The 25022-nt window shown below is 43.0% G+C and overlaps 3 protein-coding genes across 9 annotated transcripts in view; 1 reads left to right on the forward strand and 2 right to left on the reverse strand.

The window, feature by feature from the left end:
- Window positions 1–424, reverse strand: part of IMMT (inner membrane mitochondrial protein) — a 38162-nt gene extending 37738 nt beyond the window's left edge. For all 7 annotated transcript variants that reach the window (XM_077766669.1, XM_077766666.1, XM_077766668.1 and 4 more), the window contains exon 1: window positions 269–424. In XM_077766669.1, the coding sequence (XP_077622795.1) occupies window positions 269–313 (45 nt within the window). In that variant the 5' untranslated portion in view covers window positions 314–424. The remainder of the gene's footprint in view (window positions 1–268) is intronic.
- Window positions 425–4361: 3937 nt separating this feature from the next.
- On the forward strand, window positions 4362–12591 carry MRPL35 (mitochondrial ribosomal protein L35). The gene is made up of 4 exons (XM_077766675.1): window positions 4362–4419; window positions 7817–8003; window positions 9136–9280; window positions 12250–12591. Exons 1-4 carry the CDS (start codon window positions 4377–4379, stop codon window positions 12436–12438), a joined length of 564 nt encoding a protein of 187 aa, XP_077622801.1. The 5' UTR covers window positions 4362–4376; the 3' UTR covers window positions 12439–12591.
- Window positions 12592–19818: 7227 nt separating this feature from the next.
- REEP1 (receptor accessory protein 1) overlaps window positions 19819–25022 on the reverse strand; it is a 57018-nt gene continuing 51814 nt past the window's right edge. The window contains exons 9-10 of the mRNA XM_077766696.1: window positions 22890–23041; window positions 19819–20204 (exon numbers count right to left, since the gene is read on the reverse strand). Of these exons, the coding sequence (XP_077622822.1) occupies window positions 20133–20204; window positions 22890–23041 (224 nt within the window). The 3' untranslated portion in view covers window positions 19819–20132. The remainder of the gene's footprint in view (window positions 20205–22889; window positions 23042–25022) is intronic.

The raw sequence follows: 25022 nt of genomic DNA on the forward strand, positions 1-25022 counted from the left end.
CGAAGCCGTGCCTACCTTCCTGCGCCCGCCTACCCGTCACCTACTCCTTTCTGCACCCCATCCCGCTTCAGCAGTAACCCTCAAGTCATCCTGTTGGGCTCAATCCCCAGCTAACTGCCTCACGGGCCCGCCCGGGACTCGCGATGAGGGCGACCCTGACACATGCCTCTCTCCCAGGGCCTAGACAGAGCGAGAGCCTCTCCCATTTTCCGTTGGTTGCATGAAGTCAGTCTGACCACGCGCTCTCTCCCCGCGCCCCCGCGCTCACCTGGGCGGCGGCGGTCACACCGGATAACTGACAGGCCCGCAGCATCTCGGCCAGAGGGACCGCACTGCTGGTGTACGCGGGAGCTACCGCGGCGGCGCCAGTAAAGGAGAGCGTGCGTGAGTGCGTGCCTGCGTCCGTGCTGCCTCTCCGCGCCGGGCGTACCGGAAGGGCAACCAACGCCGCTGCGCACGCGCAGCTCTCTCTCTCTCTTGACCCCGCCTAGGCGGCTCGGAAAGGGTGGGCCCTTTCCTGGCGGAAAGGCGATTTCTCCTTCCGGGCCTCTCTTGGAATTCTCCTTTGTATCCGCAAGAATGGTTTAGCAGGGGAGCCCGCAGGATGACAGGGAGTTTGAAACATCAGCGCGGAAAACAGCTGTGATTCTTCAACAATTCAAGCAAGAAAACATCTCAGCCGCCTCTTTCAGCTGGATATTTCATAGAAAGCAGTCGATTTGGCGACAGTTACGTAAACAATGGTGTCTTGGTTCGCGTGTTCATTTCATTTGACAGCCTTTCTTGAAGAAGTCATCCTGATTACGGGAGACTGAACGAATACTGGAGAGACCTTTGTGCGGAGTGTGTTGTTCACGTATCTAATAAATGGTAGAGCAGAGATAGAAACCCAGATTCTTCGGGTTCCACCGCTCTACTCCTAGATTAAACCACACTGATTTTCCCACCACGTTTTTAGTTTACAAAAATAATTTTGGCTGCTATCTGTGGGATGGGTTGGAAGTTAAGGAGGTCAGTGCAGAAGAACTGTTCAAAGTATTCCACTACATCTATAACCAAGGTTTAGCTTGTTGAATATTGAACATAGTATTCTATACTGTTAGTACTAATAATTATCACCATCACAGTATCAAAGAAACTTGCATAAATATTGTGTTTACAAAGTACCTTTAGGTCTTAACTAGGTAATTTATTACAGTATGGTGTTCTTAGAGTTAGGGTTTATTACAGTATGATACTAACCCCACTTGTAAAATGGAGAAATGGATTTGAAAATTACCTAAAATCGAATAATTATGTTTGTGTACGTTCGATGCTTTTCAGAGTAGTTTCGTAATTACATTACACTATTTCATAGCACCATCACCTGATGGCCTCCAGGGTCGTCTTCCATTTTTCTGTGGGTTTTTGTTTTTTTTTTTTTTTAATTTCTGAGAGAGAGAGCAGGGGAGGGTGAGAGAGAGAGGGTGATACAGAATGTGAAGCAGGCTCCAGGCTCTCNATGTGGGTTTTTGTTGTTTTTATTTTAATTTCTGAGAGAGAGAGAGAGCAGGGGAGGGTGAGAGAGAGAGGGTGATACAGAATGTGAAGCAGGCTCCAGGCTCTCAGCTAGCTGTCAACACAGAGCCCGACTTGGGGCTCGAACTCACCAACCGTGAGATCATGACCTGAGCCGAATTCAGACGCTTAATCAACTGAGCCACTCAGGCGCCCCTCATCTCCCATTTTTAAGTCATTTCAGCAATTAAATTGCAACCTCCCCATCCTATCCTTGCCCACTGCTGTTATGCTGGGTGATGCCAGTGTGATGACTTTTCTAACATATTGGCCATAAACCTATCAATTACAATAAGCAATTTCAACCTGTTCGAACCGTTTGTGGCTCAGCTACATCCTTACCAACTTCTCCAGCTTCAAGATCTCAAACTTCAAAATTAATTTCTATTGTTCCCTGATGTCTCATTTAACCAAATCCTTAATCTTCATAACTTCTACATGCAATTTATGAAATATTTTTGCTTTAAAGTGGACTCCCCTAAAGTATTACATAAATTTTAAATCACTTCTCTGTTCAAAAATGTGCAGTGGCTCCCATTGCCAATTCAGAGAGCATTTATGAAATGTCTCCATACTTTTCCAGCATGTGGGAATGTTTTAAAGGCTCAACATGGCCATCTTTGGTGGGAAAGTAATATAGCAATGATGGTGGGTCAGCAATGAGTCAAAGCTCACCACCCTCTTACGTACCCTAAAACGCAGAAGAACTAATGGATAACCATCTCAGTGGTTCTCAAAGTGTGAACTAAGGAGTCTGAGACCTTTTCAGAGGATCTGTAAAATCAAAACTACCTTCATAATATTAAGAAATTATTTGCTGTTTTCACTCATCTCATAATTTTACAGTAGATTTTTTCCATAAGTTAGGTGACAAGTGATATAACAGTAGATTGAATGCGTAAGCAAATTTCAGAATCCAGCTTTTTATTAAACCAGACCTTAAAGAGATTTGCAAAAAACGTCAAACCATGCCACTCTTCTCACTAATCTTTTTACCTTGGAATAGTTATTTTTCATGAGTATATTTTTGTTATAAAAATAATTGTTTTAAAATGAATTACTAAGTATGATAGGCAGAATAATTATTCCCAAATATGTACACATTTTCCTAATCCCTGGAACCTATGAATACATTAGTTTACATGGCAAAAAAATTTTTTTGCAGGTGTGATTAAATTAAAACTCTTGAGATGGGGAGACTATCCTGAATTATCTGTATAGGCCTAATGTAATGACAAGGGCCTTTATGAGTAAAAGATGGGGACTGGACGGCCAGAGTCAGAAAAGGAGATGTGACAATGGAAGCAGAAGTCAGACTGATGTGATTACTGGCTTTGAAAATGGAAGGAGGCACAGGGCAAGGAACGCAGGCAGCTTCTAGAAGCTGGAAAAGGCAAGGGAACAGATTCTCCCTTAGAGCCTCCAGAAGGAACATAGCCCTGGATGTTTTGATTTTAGTCCTGCGAAACCCATTTTAAACTATGACCTACAGAATTAGAAGATAATTTGTATTATGTTAAGCCACTAAATTTGGAGTAATTTGTTCCAGCAGCAATTGGAAATATAATTAAAAGCTCTATGAGGTCACCTTTTAAGCATGTAAGAAGGTTCTAAGACCAAAAAGTATGAGAACCACTGTTGTCAATAAATCTTGTGTCTTTCTCTCTTGGCTCCCTCTCTTCTCATCTTACCTCTTTGTGTTCTTATTGCCAAGAATGACCTTGCTCTTGTTAAAATCTTTGCCATTCTTTAAGACACATGTTGGGGCGCCTGGGTGGCTCAGTCAGTTAAGCTTCCGACTTCAGCTCAGGTCATGATCTCACGGTTCGTGGGTTCAAGCTCCATGTTGGGCTCTGTGGGACAGCTAGCTCAGAGCCTGGAGCCTGTGTTTCCCTCTCTCTCTCTGAGCCTCCCCTGCTCATGCTCGCACTCTCTCTCTCTCTCTCTCTCAGAAATAGATAAAACATTAAGAAAAAAAAAGACTCATGTTATATTCTACCACATCCTCCCTGATCATCTCAACCAGAAAACCTTTCCTTAACTTTGAATTGCCCCTGTGAATTATTTATTTGCCTTGTATTTATGTTCTGTGCTCGTCTCCTTATTAAATGTGAACTCATTGAGACCAGTGTTTGATCCTTACCCATTTCAACTAGTATATGGTGTCATGGATTGTATATGCATAGAATATCTTAGCCAACAAGAAAGGGAGAGAGGTTTATTGTTTTCTGTTTGAAGGAACATTAGAAAAAAATGTATGGTCACTAATTATGAAGAATAAAATAAGGAATGTAGAATTGTTTAGGAAGAGTAGAGATGCTGTTCTACCAAATAACAATCAGTGTTAATGATTAGAAAAAAAGTGTTGTGTGTGATAGCCTTAGGATATTTACATTCATTTCATTATGTTTGGTGTTTAATTAAAAAAACAGTTTTAATAACATTGCTGTTTCCCATTTAGCCTGACATCCACCAACTTTGAATTGAAAATGGGTTATTTTCTGAAATTTAATAAAATGAGCAAAAAGAAACTGTGTTTCAAATTGTGTACTTTAAATAGATCTGTCAATCAAATGTTCCATAAAAATTTGAGAGCTTACTATATACCAGACACTCTTTACAGGCACTTACTTCTTTTACAGCAGTGAAAAACAGTCTGGCATATAGAAGACATTCAATAAAGGAGATGTTCCCTTGATCATTCCTGTATTCATTTTTTTTCTCCTTCCTCGACTCCACCCCCCCGCTAAAAAATTTTAATTCTCTTTTGACCTGAAGCTTTTAGACCCACTGCGACTGCCGTAGGGCAGAGTGGCAAGATGGCGGTCCCTGCCTTTGCCCGTGCCGTGAGAGCCGCATCAGGTCAGTAGACAGCGATTATCCCCTCACAGAAAGCGGGACTGGCGCGGGACGGAGTAGGCGTTTAGCGTGGAGGTGAACAGGAAAAAAAAAAAAGCCGGAGGATTGTTCCCGAAATTTCTTTGGGGCAATGCCTCGCATCGGACATTGCCGACACTCTTGGACCCTCGCAGACCTGGGTGTCCCCAGGTTTCTGCTTCCTTACCGGCTCTTGGTCGTCCCGCCTTACCTAGAAAACAGACCGAAAGGACGGGACTGAAGGGGGACAGAGGAGACAGAGTCCCCGCTAACCTTCTGATTTAGAGGCTAGGATTCGTCACTCGTGACCTTTGGGCTCGAAAAAGTAATTTCTCCGAACCTCAGATTCTACAGCTCTAAAATGAGGAGGGCACCATCTACCTGAGGACTGAATGATCTCGTGCACGTAAAGCGCCCTGCGTAGTGCCTGGCACACAGTAAGCTTGTGTGTGTAAGAGTCCCACAACGTGCAGGGAATGTGACTTGTTTTGCGCACTCAGTCCCAGGCACAGGGACAGTCGTAAGGAATTCTTGACCGAGAGAGAGGACAGGAGTGAAGGCAATTAAGTTGCGTTCACTCTAAGGACTTCTACAAAAATATTGAAGTGATAAGATTATGAGTAAATCAGTGAATCACAATAAATTAGAATAAAACTCTGTGGGAAAAGAATAGAAATTTAAAAAGTTACAATGTAAAATTTCCAACTATGACAAAAGAGCATGTTTAAGTGGAGTATTTTTGCCAAGATCACTTTCAGTCCAGATAGTCTTTGAATTTGCTTTTATGCAGATTTGACAAACATGGTTTATGCAGCTTCAGGATCTTCATAAAAAATTGGAGAAAATTAGGGAGCCAGGAAAAGACTTTCATCAGAAGAATGGCAGTCAACTAATTTGGGGACAGTTTCTAATCAGCTTGGAATTTACCTATCTATATACTATTACTCGGTTCACATTTCTTTATTTCTTCTGAATATAAAGAAATCTTTACACATGCCTTGCGAAAATCAGGATGCACTGTGTCTAGACATTTCCATGACTTCCCAGGCTAGGAACTGCATCAAAAAATGAAATGAAGTACTTTTTAAGGAACAATTCCCTCCCAATTGACACTGTAGATTTTTCTGCTGTGGGGATACATTCTAAGGGGTTTTTTTTGGGGGGGGGGGCTTCCTACAGATGAGCCTGTAATTTACCCATTTGTATATTCTAGATCTTTACCTGCACACTTCCTTCAGGAGTGGTTTCCAGGAATTTCTGAGAGTTTTGTTTTTGTTTTTGTTTTAACCAAAACACCAAGTTCAGATGACCTTGTGACAATTGGGACATTTTCTTGTCTACAGTCCTCCTCTTCAATTCACTTAATCTTTCAAAGATTACTTCCTAGCTTGTAATCATGTCTGCAGATATTTTCAGTTCTTTGAAATATAAGTTATTTATACCTGGGAACTTGAATGCCTTGAACTGAGTACAGAATTTCATTTCTAAGTTCCCCGTGGAAGGGCTCTCTCAAATGTCTCCTGAATCATGGATTTCAGCTAATTAATGTTCATACCCTTTTTAGTTAGAAAATTGTTAGCTTCGATGGAGAACAGAAAAGCACAATATGGGTTTTAAGTAGTCAACCTTTCTCCTGCCCCCAGGTAACATTATACCATTTTTGCTAAGCATTTCTCTGCTCTTTATTGTCTGCTATTAGCAGTCATTAAATGCCTTCTCTGTGCCAACCCCTCTTCCTAGCACTTTTCACGTTTTATCTCATTTCATTCTTGATGAACCTTATTTAAATTTGAGGAAACTGGTACAGAAAAGGGTTAAGTGACTTGCCCATGGTCACACAGCGAGTGAGGAGTAGAGCTAGGTTATGAACCCAGACAGTGTGACTACAGTACCAGTTCTTCTGTTCTGCACCACACTGCCTCTCATTTGTTATGTGAAATCAGGGCCATGGACAGTAAGGCAGAGGTTCTAAGCCCTGGCTAAAATCAGATTCCCCTGTGGAGTTTCTGTTTTTTTTTTTTTTTTTATTTTTTTTTTTTTTTTTTTTTTTTTTTTNGTTTTTTTTTTTTTTTTTTTTTTTAATTTTTTTTTTGTTTTTTTTTTTGATTTCTGAGAGAGAGAGAGAGACAGCATGAGCAGGGGAGGGTCAGAGAGAGAGGGAGACACAGAGTCTGAAACAGGCTCCAGGCTCTGAGCTAGCTGTCAGCACAGAGCCTGACACAGGGCTCAGACCCAGTAACTGAAATCATGACCTGAGCCGAAGTTGGATGCCCAACCGACTGAGCCACCCAGGCGCCCCTAAGTTTATTTATTTTGAGAGAGTGGCAGGGAGGGACAGAGAGAATCCCAAGAAGGTTCCATGCTGTCAGCTCAGAGCCCGATGAGGGCTCGAACCCACAAACTGGGTTCTGGACCTGAGCAGAAATCAAGTGTCAGACGCTCAACTGACTGACCCAGGTGCCCCAGAGCTTTTTTTTTTTTTTAAACCAACTATTGAGGTATAATTTACATACCATAGAATTCCTGTCTTATGTGTACAATTTGACAATTTTTAGTAAATTTAATGGGTTGTGCAACCATCTCTACAATCTAGTTTGGGGGTGTCTCCCTCATCCTGTGGAGCTTTTTCAGTGTGCATAATCTTCAGTCTGATACGAGACTCCCAGCCTGAGTGGAGTCCGTGCTCCACTGACTTCACAGGCCTGGCTCTTACTTTGGCAGTAATGTGAAGAATATGCATTCCGTCTACACAGCTCGTCCCCCACCCTGTCATGTGCCTTCTGATCTGCCCCCAGGCATCTCCACACTTAGCTCAGGCAAGCAGTGCTCAGCCCCTGGCAGGTCCAGTCCCTGCTCCAGGCAAATGTTTGCCTCAGCCCCCTTGCCTTTGTGTACGTTCATCTCATCTGGGCTCTCCACCTCCTCTTGTGGCCTGTTCATTTTCTAGAGAGGAGCTCTAGTACCTCTTTTGTTTTTATGAATCCTTCCCTTGCTACTCTGTGGCACCTGCAGAATGGCCCTGGCTTTCGCATCTCTGCCTTGCCATTGCGCTGTGTGGCATGGAGCCTTGCCTCATCAGAGTATAAGATTGGGTGGGTGGGACTTAATGTTACAATTATTTTGTTCCCTACTGTTGAACACAGAACTAGAACACATCAGAGTGGATCGTGGTCATGGTTGCACAGCTTTCTAAGTTTATTTTAAAAGTATTGAATTAACACACAATTGGGTAGTTTTGTGGTATTTAAGTTACACCTCAATAAAGTTGGTGAAAAGCTCCACAGGTGAGTCTAATGCTCACCTTGCCTTGATACATTAATTTTAAACATCTGTATGCAGATTTTTGGCGTATCATATTAAATATGTTTTTCTCTCTTTACAGGACTCTTACAGCCCCTAAATACTTTGGCGTCTTCCGCCTACCAAAACGGTGTCAAGAATGCCTATCTTAGTTCTGCACTGTCCACCCGGCTTTTTAGTTCTCTGCGGACGCCAGTTTCCTCTGCTCCCAGACTTGCCACGTCTGTCAGAAACCTGATGTGTGGACATGCTGCAGCAGTCCTCAATAGGTAGAGTATATTTCAGTAAACATGATGCTCAGACAAAAATTCTCAAACACTTGTGCCTGCAAAGACGTTTTATTTTATTTATTTATTTTTTTAAATGTTTTATTTATTTCTAGAAGAGAGAGAGAGAGACAGCGTGAGCAGGGGAGGGTCAGAGAGAGAGGGAGTCACAGGCTGAAACAGGCTCCAGGGTCTGAGCTGGCAGTCAACACAGCGCCCGATGCGGGGCTCGAACCCACGAACCACGAGATCATGACCTAAGCGAAAGTCGGACACTTAACCGACTAAGCCACCCAGGCGCCCCTGCAAAGACGTTTTAGAGGCAGATAATACCTCTTTGCCTACCTGCAATTTATTATGTAGACTTTGCCTGGTAGAGGGGAGGGGGAGAATATGAGTGATAGCCATATGCCTACCTGCCAGCAGCAGGGACTACCAGAGAGAGCACACTTCTGATGTTCTAGATGTGGTTTCCTAGATGGAAGCTGTCAGCCAAAGCGGAGGGTGAATGAGAGCCTCTGCAAGCAAGGCTGCTATTCAGTCAACAAATATTTAGTTACAGACTCCTGGGTGCCCAGTCCTTGGCAGAAAGGACACAAACATAAACTGAAGTCCTCAAGGAGTTTGAGATAACTCCGAATAGATAAGAAGTCAGGTGATTATAATAGGATAAATTCTCTCATGGGATCGAGGAGGCAGATTATGGAAGGCTTGCAAGTTGGCAATAGTTGTTATTCTTATTTATGCTTAGCGTCCATGATCATTTGAAGTACCAATGTACATTAAAGTCAGCTGTATTCCAGTGGAGCTGCTCCACTCATTTTTTTTTTAAGTTTATTTATATGGGGGGAGGGGGAGAATGAGTGGGGAAGGGGTAGAGAGCAAAGGGGGGAGAGAGAGAGAGAGAGAGAGAGAGAGAGAGAGAAAATCCCAAGCAAGCTCCACACTGTCACTGAAGAACCTGATGAGGGGCTTGAACTTATGAACTGTGAGATCATGGCCTGAGCCAAAAATCAGGAGTTGGATGCTTAACCAACTGGGACACCCAGGTGCCCCAACTCATTTCTAAGTATAGAAATGGATTTTATCTTTAATGGGTCTTATTGCTGACTTAAATTTTTTAAAATCTATTTAGAGCAGCTCCCTTGCTTCCAAATGTCCTGAAGCTACCAGTCAGAACCGTAACATACTTCAGTTCACGGAAAGGGAAGAGAAAGACCGTGAAAGCTGTCATCTACAGGTTTCTTCGACTTCATTCTGGCCTGTGGCTAAGGAGGAAGGTGAGTCTTCACACTATTAGATTGCAAAAGGATTGGGAGCAGATTAAAAGAAGCAGAATTCACTGAGCTTATTCATTGATATACCTTCCATTCATTTACCAGTAGCTTTTACAGTGCTGTGCCTAAGTACCAGTTCGCCAAGCATCTCTTAATAAATTCATGTGAAGAAAACATGTTTAAGCATTCATAAAACAAAATGCTATTCACAATAGCTAAAGTCTTCACCGTGGGATGGGTCCATCTTAGGTCTTTTACGTGTCTGGTGCATCTGATGACCACCAGAAGTCCTTTGAAACCCCCAGTGTGTAATAACCTATGGGGAGGCTCTGTTTAAGCCTAGCGTGTTAGAGCAGCAGACTTGCCTTCAGCAAGGACTTAGTCTTGTGGCTCAGACTAGGGACTGAAGGGCTTTTCAGCCAATTTTGGAATGGATGCTCCGTGGCTTAGTCTTTATGACAGAACATTAACCCCACATACACCTTTTTTAACTTTATGTTTTTCTCTCTGTTGGTGTGTATGATTGGGGTCTGTATCAGACAGAACCCTAACACTTACTCTGGGCTGGGACCACAGCCTGTGGGGGGAGGCCTCTGACAAAAATTACTGCTCTGTCCCCTCCCACAGCATGTTGTAAGCGTGAATGTGAGCTTTTTCATTCACGCCTTTATTCACGGAAACAGAGTAGGTAAAGATGAGAAAGCAGTTGAAGACTAGAGCTTTGTAAAACTACCTTTGAGTGTTGATAACTATTCAAATTCTAATTCCCTTTCACTGCCTGGAAGTTAATGAGTGATTCTTAAGGATCAAAATTTGTTTCTCCATAAAAATAAAATATTTATTGGTGGGATTTTTACTAGTTGAAAGGTTGAAAGGATTATCTCTTAACATATAAATAATCCTAAATTTATAGGTAAATGGGTTGATTGGAACTCTCAGCTTATTCCTTCTTTGGAACAATACTGTGGTAGTTCCGTTTGCTACCCCTGTAATTAGAAACTCATGTAATCCTTAAGTAGTTGAACTAAGTAAATTTAGTTCAGTTAATAGTTCTGAATTTTGTGAATTTTGGACCATTGAAAAATTTCCTCCCCTTTCTTGTCATACTGATTATTCCCAGGTCTTCATCTAGTCCTAGATTAAGTAAGATGGGTAGTTTTCTTTGCCTTCCTTTCTATGTCCCTTTTATTGGGCTCTGACACCCTCATGTTATTATACAGGACCAGATCAAATTCTCCAGTCACAATGCCAAGTTCCCACTCAAGGCCCCAAAAGTATTCTATATGTAGAATGGCCCACTTCATCAAAATGTAATTTTAAGGGAAAAACGAAAAAGCTGGGTGGGTTAATTTATATTCATGTATAAAAACTGAAAATACTTTCTGCAGCACAGTTTTATTCCCTCCCATTTCTGAACCTACAGTTGCCTGAAAAGTTGCAAGCACTTTCACAATGGTTGTGTCCCATAAAATAATGATCAAAGGATACTTGTGGTAATAGGCAGGACAGCAAATTAATTGTAAGTCAGAATTGTAAGTCAGAAATCCACAGGGACTCAGTTTGGCTTACAAACTAAAAGATTATTACACAAATAAGGGGACTTGGGTTTGAAGCTTTCAATTTAAACTGTAAGCAATGAGCAATAAAAATCTAATCTCTGGCATTTTAAAATCAGATCTCTTGGGGCACCTGGGTGGCTCAGTTGTTGGGCGTCTGACTTCGGCCCAGGTCATGATCTCATAGCTCGTGGGTTCGAGCCCCGCATCGGGCTCTGTGCTGACAGTCCAGACCTAGAGCCTGCTTTGGATACTGCGATTCCTTCTCTCTCTGCCCCTCTCCCTCTCGTTTTCTCTCTCTCTCTCTCAAAAATAAAAACATTAAAAAAGTTTTTAAAAAATGACAATTTAAAAAAAATCAGAACTCATTTAAATAACGTTTTCTTATTTCTGAGTATGACTGTACTGTAGAAGTTCCTGGTCACAGTGATGATACCAAGACATTTCAGAAACCCAAGGTGACTTCTCAGCCCAGGGCTGTGGTTTTGTTCAATTTGTGTAGTGCCCTAATAAGTAAAGAGACCTTGTCTTGAAAGGACCCAAGGGCTCTTGGCAAAAGCTTGAGTTCTAGTCTCCCTCCCCAACCTCAACTTTCTGTGTGGTTTTAGCCACATATCAACCTGGGTGGCACCTAAAGTCTCTTCTGGTCTAAACAGACTATCCTTGTAGTTTTCACATTCAATCTAATTTTTCTTCAAACATTAATTATTTTCTTTCAAAAAGTCTTCAAATTTAACAATGCTTGGATGATGTATATGGCAGTTCTGAGTTAAACATACAGGCCAACTATTCCTTCACCCCTCCCAATAGCAATTTTATTGTATTTGGTATTCCTTAGAAAAGTACTTACTACAGAAATTGGTCCCTAGTGTGAAAGGAAGAAATGAAGCAATATACTTGGAAGCTGTGCTTGTCAGCCCTTGTAATACCTAGTCCCCTTAAATGAACATAAATGGTATCAGCCTAGCCAGTGATGTCCTTCATCTTCCACACTGGGAAAATAGTAGAGTAGTGGTTAAGAACTCTTACTAGTTCTGTGGCCTCAGTCCGCTACTTTACTTCTTTAATCAATGGTTATTTCTCTTTAATCTGTAAAGTGAGAATAATGGTATGTTGTTGAAGATTGTTGAAGAGATCATAAGGTAATGCGTATAAAGTTAGCAATTATAACTATATATCATCACCCTGTACTTTGCCCACCACAGAGATTCATCAGAGTATTAAATTATTGATATTTGTTTTTCCAACTGCACATGGTTTTTCTGTATCTGCCCCTCATTGAGATACATCTTTCTGAAAAATATACCAGCCCTAATGAAAGTCTCATCTTTGTTCCCATTGGGCCTATAAATAGTGAAGATATTTATTGTTTCCTATATAACATCATGTTTTGAATGTCTTTATAATATCTAACAGGCTGGTTATAAGAAAAAATTATGGAAAAAGACGACTGCAAGAAAAAGGCGCCTGAGGGAATTCGTGTTCTGCAGTAAAACCCAGAGTAAGCTCTTAGATAAAATGACAACGTCTTTCTGGAAGAGGCGAAACTGGTATGCTGATGATCCTTATCAGAAGTACCATGATCGGACGAACCTGAAGGTATAGATCCGAAGTTTTACGACCTCCCGGTGACTGAACATGTATCTTTGTGTATATGATGCCTTTGCAAAAATGAATAAGTATATAACCTGATGTAAATTGTGCCAGTTGGTATGGAAACACAGCTCCAACATTAAACTTGAATATTTTAAAACTCAATGGATTAAACATTTCAAAATTTGTTCAGGGAAATAGGAGTTTAAAATTGTTGATTATTTTTAACAAATGGTAATGGCTTAACTATTTCCACTTAGGCTTATTTAGTTGCAATAAATTTCAAGTTCGGGCAGGCATAAGAAGACTGTAAAGCTAACAAGTTACCCCAAGCAGTGTGACATTATTTGAGGTATGTGTGCCTGGGAACTTGGGAACCATCGCACCAGCCCCACCCCCCACCCAGAAATAACCCCCAGGTCTCAGGAAGGAACAGAAATCATAGGGTGTTTCAAGATCCAAGGTACCTCTAAGGGCCTCAGCAGCAAAAGATGCTAGATTTTTAGGCTTGGGGGTCTGCCATGCTTGTGACTCAGTTTCTGCCCCCATAATAATTCTAGCTCGTACCTTTCAGGTTGTTTTCTGCATGCTAACCCTCAGCTCCCATCTCCAGGCTCTAATTGCCAAGACTCTAACTAGGCCAGCTTATGTCTTCAACACCAGGTCTCAACAGGGATCACAGACTGGTGTCAGGAGCTCACCCCGCCTCACTTGGTTGTGTTAGCAGGTTCACATGGAGCAGTTTCACTTAATGGTGAGCAAGGAGTGGCAGCACATGTCTAGTATTCTAGGCTTATTGTGTCCATAACAGTCTGTAGTTTATTGGAACAGGATTTTTATAGGGAGAAGAGTAAACACCCTTTCGGTATGCCCATTCGTGAAACAGAAGAGGCTTTACAGGTGAGGACAAAAACTTTTTTTTTTTTTTGAGGACAAAAACTTCTTTTTCAAGAGTTGAAGGCACTGTATTTTCTAAAAGATGATTTATCTACCAGAGATTTCATATTTTTAATTGTGAGAATAAACATTTTCCAAAGGCACATTGTAGAAACTAAGTGAGAGTTAAGCATTGTTTACTTGAAGAGGGCTGAGTAAGAGGCATTGAGGAAAATTCTGTTCACTGTGTGGTTAAAGCTAGGGCGGTGGTTCTGAGCTGTCCCATCAGACATCTGGGACAGAAAATGCATCTGGGAAGCATTTTCAAACAAAAGAGCACTGGCCTGGTGGAGAAACCACTATAGATCTGAACCAACTTAAGATGGGGTTACATCCCAATAAACCTGTTGTAAATGGGAAATATTGTTAAGTTGAAAATGCATTTAATACACCTAAGCTACCAAATATTGTAGCTTAGCCGAACCTACCTTATGTGTGTTCAGAATACTGCATTAGCTTACAGTTGAGCAAAATCATCTAACACAAAGCCTATCTTCTACTAAAATGTTGACTATTTCATGTTTATTGAATATTGTACCAAAAATGAAAAACAGAAAGGTGGTGCGGGTGAGGATGGTTGTAAGTCTGTCAGTTGTTTACCCTTGTGATCATGTGGCTGACTGGGAGCCTCGGCTCATTCTCGTTCACACTGCCCAGCATCACGAGAGAGTATCCTACCACATATCACTAGGCCAGGAAAAGATCAAAGTCACAGTATAAATACAGTTTCTAGTGAATGTATGTTGCTTTCACGCCATCGTAAAGTTGAAAAATCTAAATCAGACCATCGTAAGTCATGGACCATCTCTGTTAATTAGAATTCTGCTTCAATTCCTACTTCAAATCCTTAATGTAATAGTTGATAATAGATGAACTTCTCTATTGTTAATAGAATAAGGTTAAAGGTAACCAAGTTGAAATTCTGTGGCAAGTCAGGCTGGGATTAATAGAGGAATTTCTTGAAACCAGTGCCTGTTCCTTAAAAGGGAAAGGGATGACGATAAAGTGTTCTAAAACTAGAAGGCCACCTGTATGTCTGTTTATGTGACCAATTAATGAAGAGCAGACATTCGATTGGAGAGGAGGTAAGACTGCAGCATCCAGTGGCTTCTGTTTTGATGGGTTTTCGTTTCCTCGTGACTTCTGAGATGGCAGAATCAAACCACTTACAAGGTTTCCACATCACTTCTCACCTGCCCGACCCCTGCCTCTACTCACCCTAGTAGCAGGATGGGACTGGTGCCTGAAGAGGTTGAGAAAGAGGCCACTTTCCCCCTGCCTCTGTGACTTCGCTAGTGCAAATACAGACAACAGAGCTCTCGGTTATGGGGCCTCGGAGTGCCTTGGTTTCTCCCATAGGCCCAGGGTAGGAGGGGGAAAGATCAGCACCGGCAGCCAGGCCTCCGCATCCAGACACAGACTGAGGTGAAGGGCTGCCACCTGTATGATTTCAGAGGAACGGGATTTCCGTGTATATGATTGTTGTTTTATGGGTAGCAGGGCTTATCATCAACACTGATTTTATACTTTGACAACCAAACATCTTTCATTAAAGAGTCCACCTAAATGGCACTGAAATTTTTGTGAAAGTATAATTTATCAAACACCAACTCTGTCCCAGCATAGGGATGGGCATATAAATACAAAACTGAATCCTCATACAACCTCTCAGGGGAGGTTTTAAGTTTATTTATTTTTATTTTTAAACAAATGTTTTAAATTTTTAAAAAACTTTTTAAATGCTTTTTAATTTATTTTTGAGAGTCAGAGAGAGCACAAGTAGGGGAGGGTCAGAGAGAGAGGGAGACACAGAATCTGAAGACAGGCTCCAGGCTCTGAGCTAGCTGTCAGCACAGAGCCCGACTCAAACCCATGAACTGTGAGATCATGACCTGAGCTGAAGTTGGATGCTGAACTGACTGAGCCACCCAGGAGCCCCACTTTATTTATTTATTTTTAGTAATTTCTACACCTGTTGTGGGGCTCGAACCCACGACCACGAGATCAAGAGTCTCACACTCTTCCAGCTGAGCCAGCCAGGAGCCCAAGGGAGATAATTTTTAATCCCTAGTTTAGATTTCAGGAAATCCCAGCTTATAGAAGGTTAAATAAATTACCCAAAATACAGCTAATAAGTCACAGAACCTAGGTCTAACTTCTCGGAATCCGGTGCATTTCCTGGAGTCTTTTAACATGAAAAGTCATATCTAAATCAACAAGTGACTGTAATCTAGCACTGTAAATACTAAATACTTATTCATGACACTGTACCAAGTCAGCCTTTGCTTTTCTGTTCTGTTAACCAGTTCTTCACCTGGTTAATCTCAGTTCTGTTGCCATTGGACTTAGCTCAATAAATGAATAAATGAATGGATTTTCAGCCTTTCTTTTCACCTCTTTGTCTTCCTTTCAGCCTTCTGAATGTGCTCCTTTACCTGCTACTGCTTTCTTTTATAGTCTTCATGCCAAACATACAGAATATAAAACTATAAAGGCAAAGAAAATGAGTGTTGCATTTAAGTGTTCAAGTCTTTGTGACCACCCAGTGAGGCTTATCTGTGCCTGTTCATATTTCTTTTAATGTTTACTTCTGTATTTTGAGAGAGAAAGAAAACATGTGGACATACCTGTGTGCGCAGGGGAGGGGCAGAGAGAGAGAGGGAGAGAGAATCCCAAGCAGGTTCCATGCTGTCAGCACAGAGCCTGACAGGGGGGCTGGAACCTACGAACTATGAAATCATGACCTGAGCCGAAATCAAAAGTTGAATGCTTAACCAACTGAGCCATCCTGGAGCCCCTGTTTTTGGTTTGGTTTGGTTTGGTTTTGTTTAAGTAAACTCTACAATCAGCATGGGGCCCAAACTCAGGACCCCAAGATCAAGAGTCACAGGCTCTACTGACTGAGCCAGCTAGGCACTCAGCCTGTTCATGGTTTGTTTTTTTTTAAAGATTTTTTTAAATTGTTTATTTTTGAGAGAGAGTGTGTGAGTTGGGGAGAGGCAGAGAGAGGGAGACAGAGTATCCAAAGTGGGCTCTGCACTGACAGTTGAGAGCCTGATGTGGGGCTCAAACTCACGAACTGTGAGATCATGACCTGGGCCAAAATCAAGAGTTGGACGCTTAACCGACTGAGCCACCCAGACGCCCCAGCCTGTTCATATTTTAAAGACAGGGCTGCAGCGGTACTAAGGGCAACCATGCCACCCAGGAGGCCTCTGCACAGTCCACCTTCTTCTGACCTACACGTGCACTCCTTCATTTGCAGGTGAGGGAACTGGTACCAAGAAAGAAAACGATAGACCAAATTTCTGCTTACCAGATGAGCTGGTTTACGTTTATAGCCACACGAATTCCACTAGTGACTTTAAAAATGTAAAACACTACCAGGTTTATATTTATGTGATCATTTTAATATTTTTCCCACCGCAACAATTCCATGCAGTAGGCATGGGGTCAAGGCACCAGGCCAGTTAGTGACTGAGCACTCAGCTTCTAAAGCTTGCTACCTTCCACACTTTAAAAAAAGTATTTTCCCTTTCTGGGGCTGCTGGGTGGCTCAGCTGGTTAAGCATCCCAACTCTTGATTTTGGCTCAGGTCATGATCTCACAGTCACGGGATCGAGCCCCATGTTGGGCTCTGCGCTGAGCATGGACTCTGCTTGAGATTCTCCGTCCCACTCTCTCCCTGCCCCTCCCCAACTCAAGCTTTCTCTCTTTCAAAAAAAATAAAAGTAAACATTTTAAAGTATTTTCTCTTTCCTCATAAGCTCAACATTACAAAGATGTTTTTTAAAAGAAAAATGTTAAGACTTTATTCAAGGTATGTATCAGGCATTATAACAAAACAGCAGAACTTCAACCTTTGGAATACTGTAATTTTACATCCGTTTGATGCACAGTCCAGTATACTATTTTATTACAGATCATTCTATAGGGACTACAGGAATAAACTAGGGAAACTGCACAGTCACAGTTGAGAACGTCAGCTCTTTGAGTGGGTGCCTTTTGAGAATGAAGCACATCCTTTGCCATTTCAAATACTGTGCAAAGTGAAGACTAGGAAGGTACTCAGCTGTGGTCATGGTGGACAAGCACTGTTATCACAAACACACAGACAGTTTACTATAGAAAACACACATTTCAGAGGCCAGTGAGGTGAGAAAGCTATTTGCACATAGCCAGGAGGGATTATGCCTCCATTCTCTAGAAGTCTGCCACCCCATCTAACCTCCTCAGAAACAAAACAGGTGCTCCATGGCAAATAATGAAAAGTTATTACATGAAAATTACAGACGTTCAAGCTAGCATTTTGTAAACAGCCTATGTCTGTAAATCAGCAAATGAAAAACGTTCAGTTAATATCCTCTAGACAGAACACCACAGCACTACAGGTACACTTGGAGGCATTCACATTTTATGTCAGTCCGTACACAGATACACAGCTTGTTGGGTAAGTAAACACATTTTGCCAGAAATACGACAGCTGCTCTAGTTTGTACAGTGAGTGTTTTTAAGAGAGAAGCCAACTCCCTAATCAACACTTGAAGGAAAAATAGTTACATTTACATTAAGACAGCAGTTTGGATACCTTTAAATTTTTTAAATCTTAAATGAGCAGTAATACAGCATGTCTGAGAATAGAGTGCTTCAAACTTGTTTTTGGCATAGTTGAGTGCAAACTTGATAGCTTGTACTTGTTAAAACTTTACATTGTAAAATGTGAAAATATAGTTTGTTCACGAAGGATCTCTGCTGCTAAAGGCATTTATTGTTTTGGCAAAAAAACAAAACAAAACAAAAAAAAAACATTGCTAAAAAGCTGCTTAAGCTGTTTCTGAAAATTCTGGGTACTCCCAACTAACAGGCAAATACATTGAAAGCATGTATTTTTCCTCTGAAACTATTCAGTGAGATTGAAGAAAACAGATATTCTGCCTTCTCTAATGGGTTTGGGGCACATATAAAGAGCCTATGTTTGCCCTCTGAACCACAAATTTGCTTTTAGATTTCTTTTCCTAAATCCTACTGTAAATTACAAAGTCACCTTCAGAGGAATTGTGGGAAGAAGGGATTTAAATGTGCATATCTGGCAACAATCAACTTCACCTAAAACCCTTTCAGGGGTGGCTAAGATCCAGCCAGCGTGTTGTCAGTGAAGACTACTGATATATGTTGGCGTAGCTCAGTCTGGGACGGTCTTTACCTGGGCCTGTTTATAGCCGGTTGACAGTAAGTTCTACATGGTACATAACACTAATTCTCTAGTCTTCAGGGCATATCTATGAACAAACACAATCCAAGTATTATAAGTGACTGGGTTGTGACCACTGCATGCATTACACTGAAAGCAAACACCAACTCTAAGCACAAATATACAAGTCCTACATTTAGGCTCAGCTCTCCAAGGGGGTGGGTAGCAGCTACCTCGGACTGAAATGCTATGTAAACCAGATTCTTTTCAGATAAAGTTCTCAGTCTAAGTAGAGAGTCCCCATACCTAGTGCTCTATTATACTAAGCGATCCCGGCTCGCATAAGATGTCTGGTAAGACATAGAGTGCCCACAAGCACAACTTCTCTCACTCACATTCTGCACAAGCCGGGAAGGGTGTGAGCCACGGCTGCTCAGGGAGCTGAGCAGCAGGTCAGTCCATAAAGATCTCAACCTCTGAAACCTTTCTAGAACCCAGCATTTTGACAGGTGTCTCAGACATATTTGACAGCATATCTGAAACATAGTTTTAGGTTTGTTTTGTTTTGGGTTGATTGGTTGGTTTTGCTTACTGTTCTCTTAATCAAGGTGCTCAGATTATAGGCTCCTCTACCTGGAGAAATAAGTCACAGAACTTGTTACTAGGAAGGAGAAATAGCCATTCGTCAAGCACTGATGGAACACTCAAAATGATTCCTCACATCCTCAGTAAGTTTTACCAAGGGTGAGCCACCCGCCTAAGGCATCAGTAAATCCCTCGACAAAATTCAGAAGCTCTTAATCTGGAATCCAGGGGGAGACCAGCTTCTTGTGACCTCTCTTATTCTGGGCTCTTCCACTGGCCTCATTACACTTGTGTCTGTCATCACAATATTATCTCTTCATTCTAAACATCTCTGGTCTATTGACTAAACATCTGTCTGAAGAATATGAACCATCATCCTGCAGGAAAAGGGATGTTTTACTGGAGTTGAATTTGGAAGCTTTATAAGCACATCTGAGACTTTCTCTAGAATCAAAATAATTTTTTACATATCTTGTAGTTTTCTTACATATCAGAACCTCTGGCAGCCCTTGCGAGTCCATTATATTAAGCCAAAAGCCATAAATATGTACACTGTAGTCCAAAGTACTAATACCAAGAACAAAAAAAAAAAAAAAAACTTTAAAAAATTGCTTTGTTTGCATTTACAGGACTAAAAACGAAGTATGCAACAAATAAATTACAAATGTACATCTCAGCAGTGTGAGGGTGATCTCTTATATTTCTAAAACCACACTGCTGATAATCCAATTGCAGAAAATTACTAACCTCAAGACTTAAAGGTCACCCCCCACATCCCCCCACACACATACCTTTCCCTTTAGCCTCTCCCCAACGAAATAAAGAAAAGGAAAATAAAAATCTTAAAAGTGTAAGAGGAGAGAGAGAAAAGGCCGTGTCTGTGAGGCTGCACACTCAAAGCACGCCAGCTTGCGGATTTCTATGTTATTAGTGACTAGCTCTTTAAGGCAGAGAAGAAACATTCTGTGGGTCCGGTGCTGTTGGCTCATCTCACTCACGTGGTTTCAGTGGCTGAGGATGAGGTACTTTTCTTCCTAAAGCGGGATCGAAGCACTCTAGGCGGTGCCTGGCAGAGAAAACAGAAAAAGCCATCCCTCAATTTGGTGTAGGCGTGGAACCCTTTTTTTAAAAAATTTTACATTTATTTATTTTTGAGAGACAAAGAGAGACAGAGCACAAGTGGAGGACAGGCAGAGAGGGAGACACAGAACCCGAAGCAGGCTCCAGGCTCTGAGCTGTCAGCACAGAGTCTAACATGGGGCTCAAACTCATGAGCCATGAGGTCATGACCTGAGCCAAATTCAGATGCTTACCAGACTGAGCCACCCGGGTGTCCCTGAGCGGAACCTTTTGAGGTGAGCACCTGTGTGCATTTGGTATTGAGACACACAGCTCCTTTGGCCATACACACACATGTGTGACACAGTCAGCTGGGGTGGAGGGCTCACTCCTAAGCAGGAATCAGGGTCACACCGCAAGCATCCCGAAGCTGAGCACCTCCCTCCCTCTTCATGCTCCTAAGTCCCTGAGTCTCCCAAACGAATGGTTGTGCAGAAGGATGACACACTTTTCTTGTTTCTGCCTCAGGAGCAATGATCCTAACAAGTGACTCAGCACAGAGAAATGCCTCCCCATCTCTTCCTTTGTTTTTGTTATTTCCTTTGGGAACCAGCCTCATATTTCTAGGTACGTGCTTAAAATTTCCATCACCAAGTTTCTGGTGTTCTTTCTGGGTGTGAAATCCTTTAATGCACAGCAAGCCGCACAGCAAAGGGAAACATTGTCCTTAAGTATAAAGGTTTCCACCTCATCTCCACTAAAAATCACTATCAAGGAACATGCAGATCACAGAAATTCCTTCTACAATGCAAAAAAAGGAAATTTTTGTCCTGGCATAGCACGCAAGGCCCGGGGTTGGGGGAGAGAAGGAGTGCGGTCACACAACTGGCTCCAAGCTACCCTCAGCCCTTATCTCTGTCCACTTCTCTCTACTAACTTCTTTTTCTGTGGCATTCTTCCACACCTCTGTCCTTCTGACCTGAAGCCCTTCCCTCCCTTCTCTGTCCTGCTGTTTATTGTTCTCTTTAGGACCCAGCTCAAAAGTCACTCCTGAGGCCCTCTCCCTACAGCCCAATCACACACAACCAGGGTCACCTTCTTTGCTCTCCTAGTGTTTTACACACGAGAGGACAGCAGGGGACTTTGCATCCTTGGCAGCGTGTGTTTGCTCTGCTCCCTGTCTCCCTCTCCACACTGTGAACTTCCAGAGGGCAGGTCCACATTCGCCTTTTCCCAGTTAAGTAGCTCAGTGCCTGGAGGGCACGCAGAAGGGAAAGAGGGAGAAAGGGAGAACAAAGCAGGAAATAGGAAGTTCTGGTCTTCCACATCCTGAGTCCTTCACATCACCATTTTGACTAGGAAATGTTTACCAGCTTCCTCTGGACTCAGAGTAAAAGAGGAATCAGCGAAACCTACCTTTAGGAACCTGCCTCAGGCTATTTAAAGTAAACAGTAAAAGCAGCTTGTGCAGTCTTAACACAACAAAAACAAAGTGGCACAAACCCTTAGACCCCACCATGTTTTGGGCACCTTCCATGTGAGAGCTGAGCCCCTCCCCCCATCACGGGTTTGCCCAGGCTGTGATGGAACCCAGAGCATCTTTTACCGAAACCTCTAACTTCAGAATTGATCTACGTGTGCCCCACCCTTGGAAAGGAATCTGATAACCTCGGTTCTAGTCTGAATAGGATCGACAGGCCATGGTGCTTGAGTAGGAGAACATTTCAACGCATCCCCTCAACTTAGTCTCACAGGGTCCCTACGCTGAGACCAGGAGGACTCCCAACTTGCCTCAGCTGGACTTTCAGGCCACAGTATTCGGCAGATGGGGCATAGAAGAGACGTGAGGGGCAGAGAGGAAGACTCAGGGGTCCCCAATTCTGCCAGCTCCACACCTGAGTCTAAGACTGGTGCCTCCCTACTGCCAAGGCTCTAGACTTAGCCCTCCTGCTGCCAAAACTCCATGCATAGTTCCAATTGGCCACAATACATCTCTCAAGTATATTTGATTTGGGTCCTTTTAGAGGGCTGTGCCCTTTCAGTAAGAGTTTATCAGTATTAGCTTTGTACTAAGCACTATTGCTGTGTCTTGGAGATCCAGTGATGAACAAGCTTTATTTATACAAAATTTGCCAAATAACACATTTTCTTCCCCTAAAACACACATTTGGGTTGCTTTTCATTTATGTATCATCTTATGTTCGTAGTTGTAAATTTTTATTAAAATTTTTTTTAAATGTTTATTTATCTTTGAGAGAGAGAGAGAACGTGTGAGCTAGGGAGGCAGAGAGAGAGGGAGACACAGAATCTGAAGCAGGCTCCAGGCTCTGAGCTAGCTGTCAGCATAGAGCCTGATGCGGGGCTTGAACTCATGAACTCTGAGATCATGACCTGAACTGAAGTCGGACGCCCCACCAACTGAGCCACCCAGGAGCAGTTGTAAATTTTTAAATTTTATTTTCAATACTCTCCTATTTTCTAAATAAAACGAGCAGAGTCTTCTTCACCCCTGGGCCAGTCTCTGGATGCTATCTAGTGGTCTGTCCTGTTTGATGGGGAGAGATCTTCCTACCCCAGGTGCTCAGGAGATGCTGGGTGACCCAAGAGATGCCACTCCTAGGCCCCCCAGATCTCCAGGGCAAAGTCCTTGTGCAAACACATGCTCTACCCCCCAGCCCCAAACACCGTGTACCTCCAGGGGGAACTCCGTCTTTCGAGGCGCCTTATACTTGTACATGAAATCCAACAGGTCTTCCTCCTCCTCGTCCGAAAATGCCAATGGGTTTTGGACCTCGTGGGGTTCCCATGCCTTCACACCACCCTCATTCACATCTCCCTCAACCACTTAATGTCCATTTACAATCTACACAAAGGAGACAAAGTACAGCAGGGAGGGATCAGCGGAGAAAGGGGCCAGGAAGGGCAGGCTAGGGCAAGGTTAGACACACAGCACGACAAGCCACGCCTGTTAGGACAGCCGAGGTCCCCTGTGTCTGAAGAAGCAGCCAGTATCCTCCAGGCCTCCCTGCAGGCTGGTCCAGGACTGTGAGGTTTCAACTGGAGACTGGCAGGCATGGTGCGCAGGACAAGCAGAGGCCCCAGAACCTGATAAGCTGGTAAGCATAACTGATAAGCCGCCAAGCAATGTGGGGGCACCGCTGCCCTGGGAAAAAGAAGACGCCATCTTAACTGAGAGGTGTCAAACCCTGCAGCTCGGACGTGTGATGCCAGGCCAGAGTGCTCAGGGGAAGAATCCCCTCTAGAAGGTGATCTGAAGGGGGGACTAGAGCTTCCTCTCTTACAGAGACAAGCCGTGTTAACTGTGCACTATAGCTGCATACTCAGCTCCACGTGTTCTTAATACAGGATGTCAGATGCCAGGAGGCCTTAAGAGAGAACCTTAAGCAAAGTTATGTAGATGGTTCATTTCAAAGGCCAAGTTCTAGAGAAGTCAAGAAGCCTAGTGGAAAGAGAATATAGGAATACCCTTCCCTCCAGAATGACAGCAAGATTCCTGTTTTAATCTCCCTTGACTGAATCCACAGGAAAAACTCCAGAATTAGGCATATTCCATGTTCTATTTAAGCTGAGATATAAAATATTTCCTGCCCATACACAGCTTGTCTGACACTCAAAGACATATCTTTCCATCTTTCCATGTTTCATATATTGTTTTTATCTAGAATCACAGACTGCAGATGTAGGGGGCTCTCAGATCATCGGGTCAACCACCCTAAGGCCTGCAGAAAAAAAAAAAAAACACAAAACAGAACTCTTTCTGGAACACCCTGTTACTGCTCCTAAAAACATAATCACCAAAGTGTTCTCTCCATCAACACAGAACTCACTTGACTACAGAGCACCAGGTGTGGGTTAAGCAAAACTAACAACAGACCCTAATTTCGAGCAGCTTTTCCAGGTACTGCTGCTGTATTCCCCAACAGCCAGCAGGAGGCAGCATGAGAACTCGGTTGCCAGTCTGTCTTAGCCANCACATCAACAAGTGTTCTCTCACATCAACATCTCACTTGACTACAGAGCACCAGGTGTGGGTTAAGCAAAACTAACAACAGACCCTAATTTCGAGCAGCTTTTCCAGGTACTGCTGCTGTATTCCCCAACAGCCAGCAGGAGGCAGCATGAGAACTCGGTTGCCAGTCTGTCTTAGCCACAAACTGCGAAGCAGACTTGTAGGCTGGGAAGGCCCTGGTCTGACAGCACCTTGGTAATGGCCAAGATGGAGATGTTAACCTTCCTTTGAATTTTTTGCTCCGTGCATCCCCCAGCCAAGGGCGTGGTGTGGGGTCAGGTTGTCCGCTGGCCCCTCCTTCTCCTGCCCAAATCAGCTGCTCTGTTGAACACGAAGACTGGCAACTCCAGGGAGCCCTCCCTGAGCACTCTGGCCCTCCCAGGCCTCCTCACTGTAAGACTACAAGTGCACCAGGTGTCTGTACCACATGACTTGCACTGTGTGCCCGGATTCTCGTATCAGCCTCATCCTATCTGCCTTGGCCTGACAGAAAGCATCTTGAGTTTTGGGGCCCACGGCTGATCCTCAGTGGCTCTGAGCACTGATGCGGGGTTGGGAACAGTGGCTGCCTGTCCACTAAACCAGGTGGACTACAGACATCATCTGAGAGAGAGCTCGGTTCTCATCCCAAGTCAGACCTTGACACCCATCCACAGGGACATTCCTTCAGGACACAGATACCTCTTGCCTGACAGGAGGAAAAAGAAACAGGCCTGCTCAGAGCTAAAAGGCCTCAGAGTAGGACAGAAACTGCAGAAGCAGCCTGGCCACGTCTGCCCCAACGTGAAGCTGCAT

Source organism: Crocuta crocuta, unplaced genomic scaffold (genome assembly GCF_008692635.1).
Source record: "Crocuta crocuta isolate KB4526 unplaced genomic scaffold, BGI_CrCroc_1.0 scaffold275, whole genome shotgun sequence".
Taxonomy (NCBI): domain Eukaryota; kingdom Metazoa; phylum Chordata; class Mammalia; order Carnivora; family Hyaenidae; genus Crocuta; species Crocuta crocuta.

What these genes read in the sequence shown, in the direction of transcription:
- MRPL35 (XM_077766675.1), top strand. Translation starts at nt 4,377, where the DNA reads ATGGCGGTCCCTGCCTTTGCCCGTGCCGTGAGAGCCGCATCAG. An exon ending in GCTGCAGCAGTCCTCAATAG is followed by an intron (nt 8,004 to 9,135) that starts GTAGAGTATATT and finishes AAATCTATTTAG; the next exon opens with AGCAGCTCCCTTGCTTCCAA. An exon ending in GCCTGTGGCTAAGGAGGAAG is followed by an intron (nt 9,281 to 12,249) that starts GTGAGTCTTCAC and finishes AATATCTAACAG; the next exon opens with GCTGGTTATAAGAAAAAATT.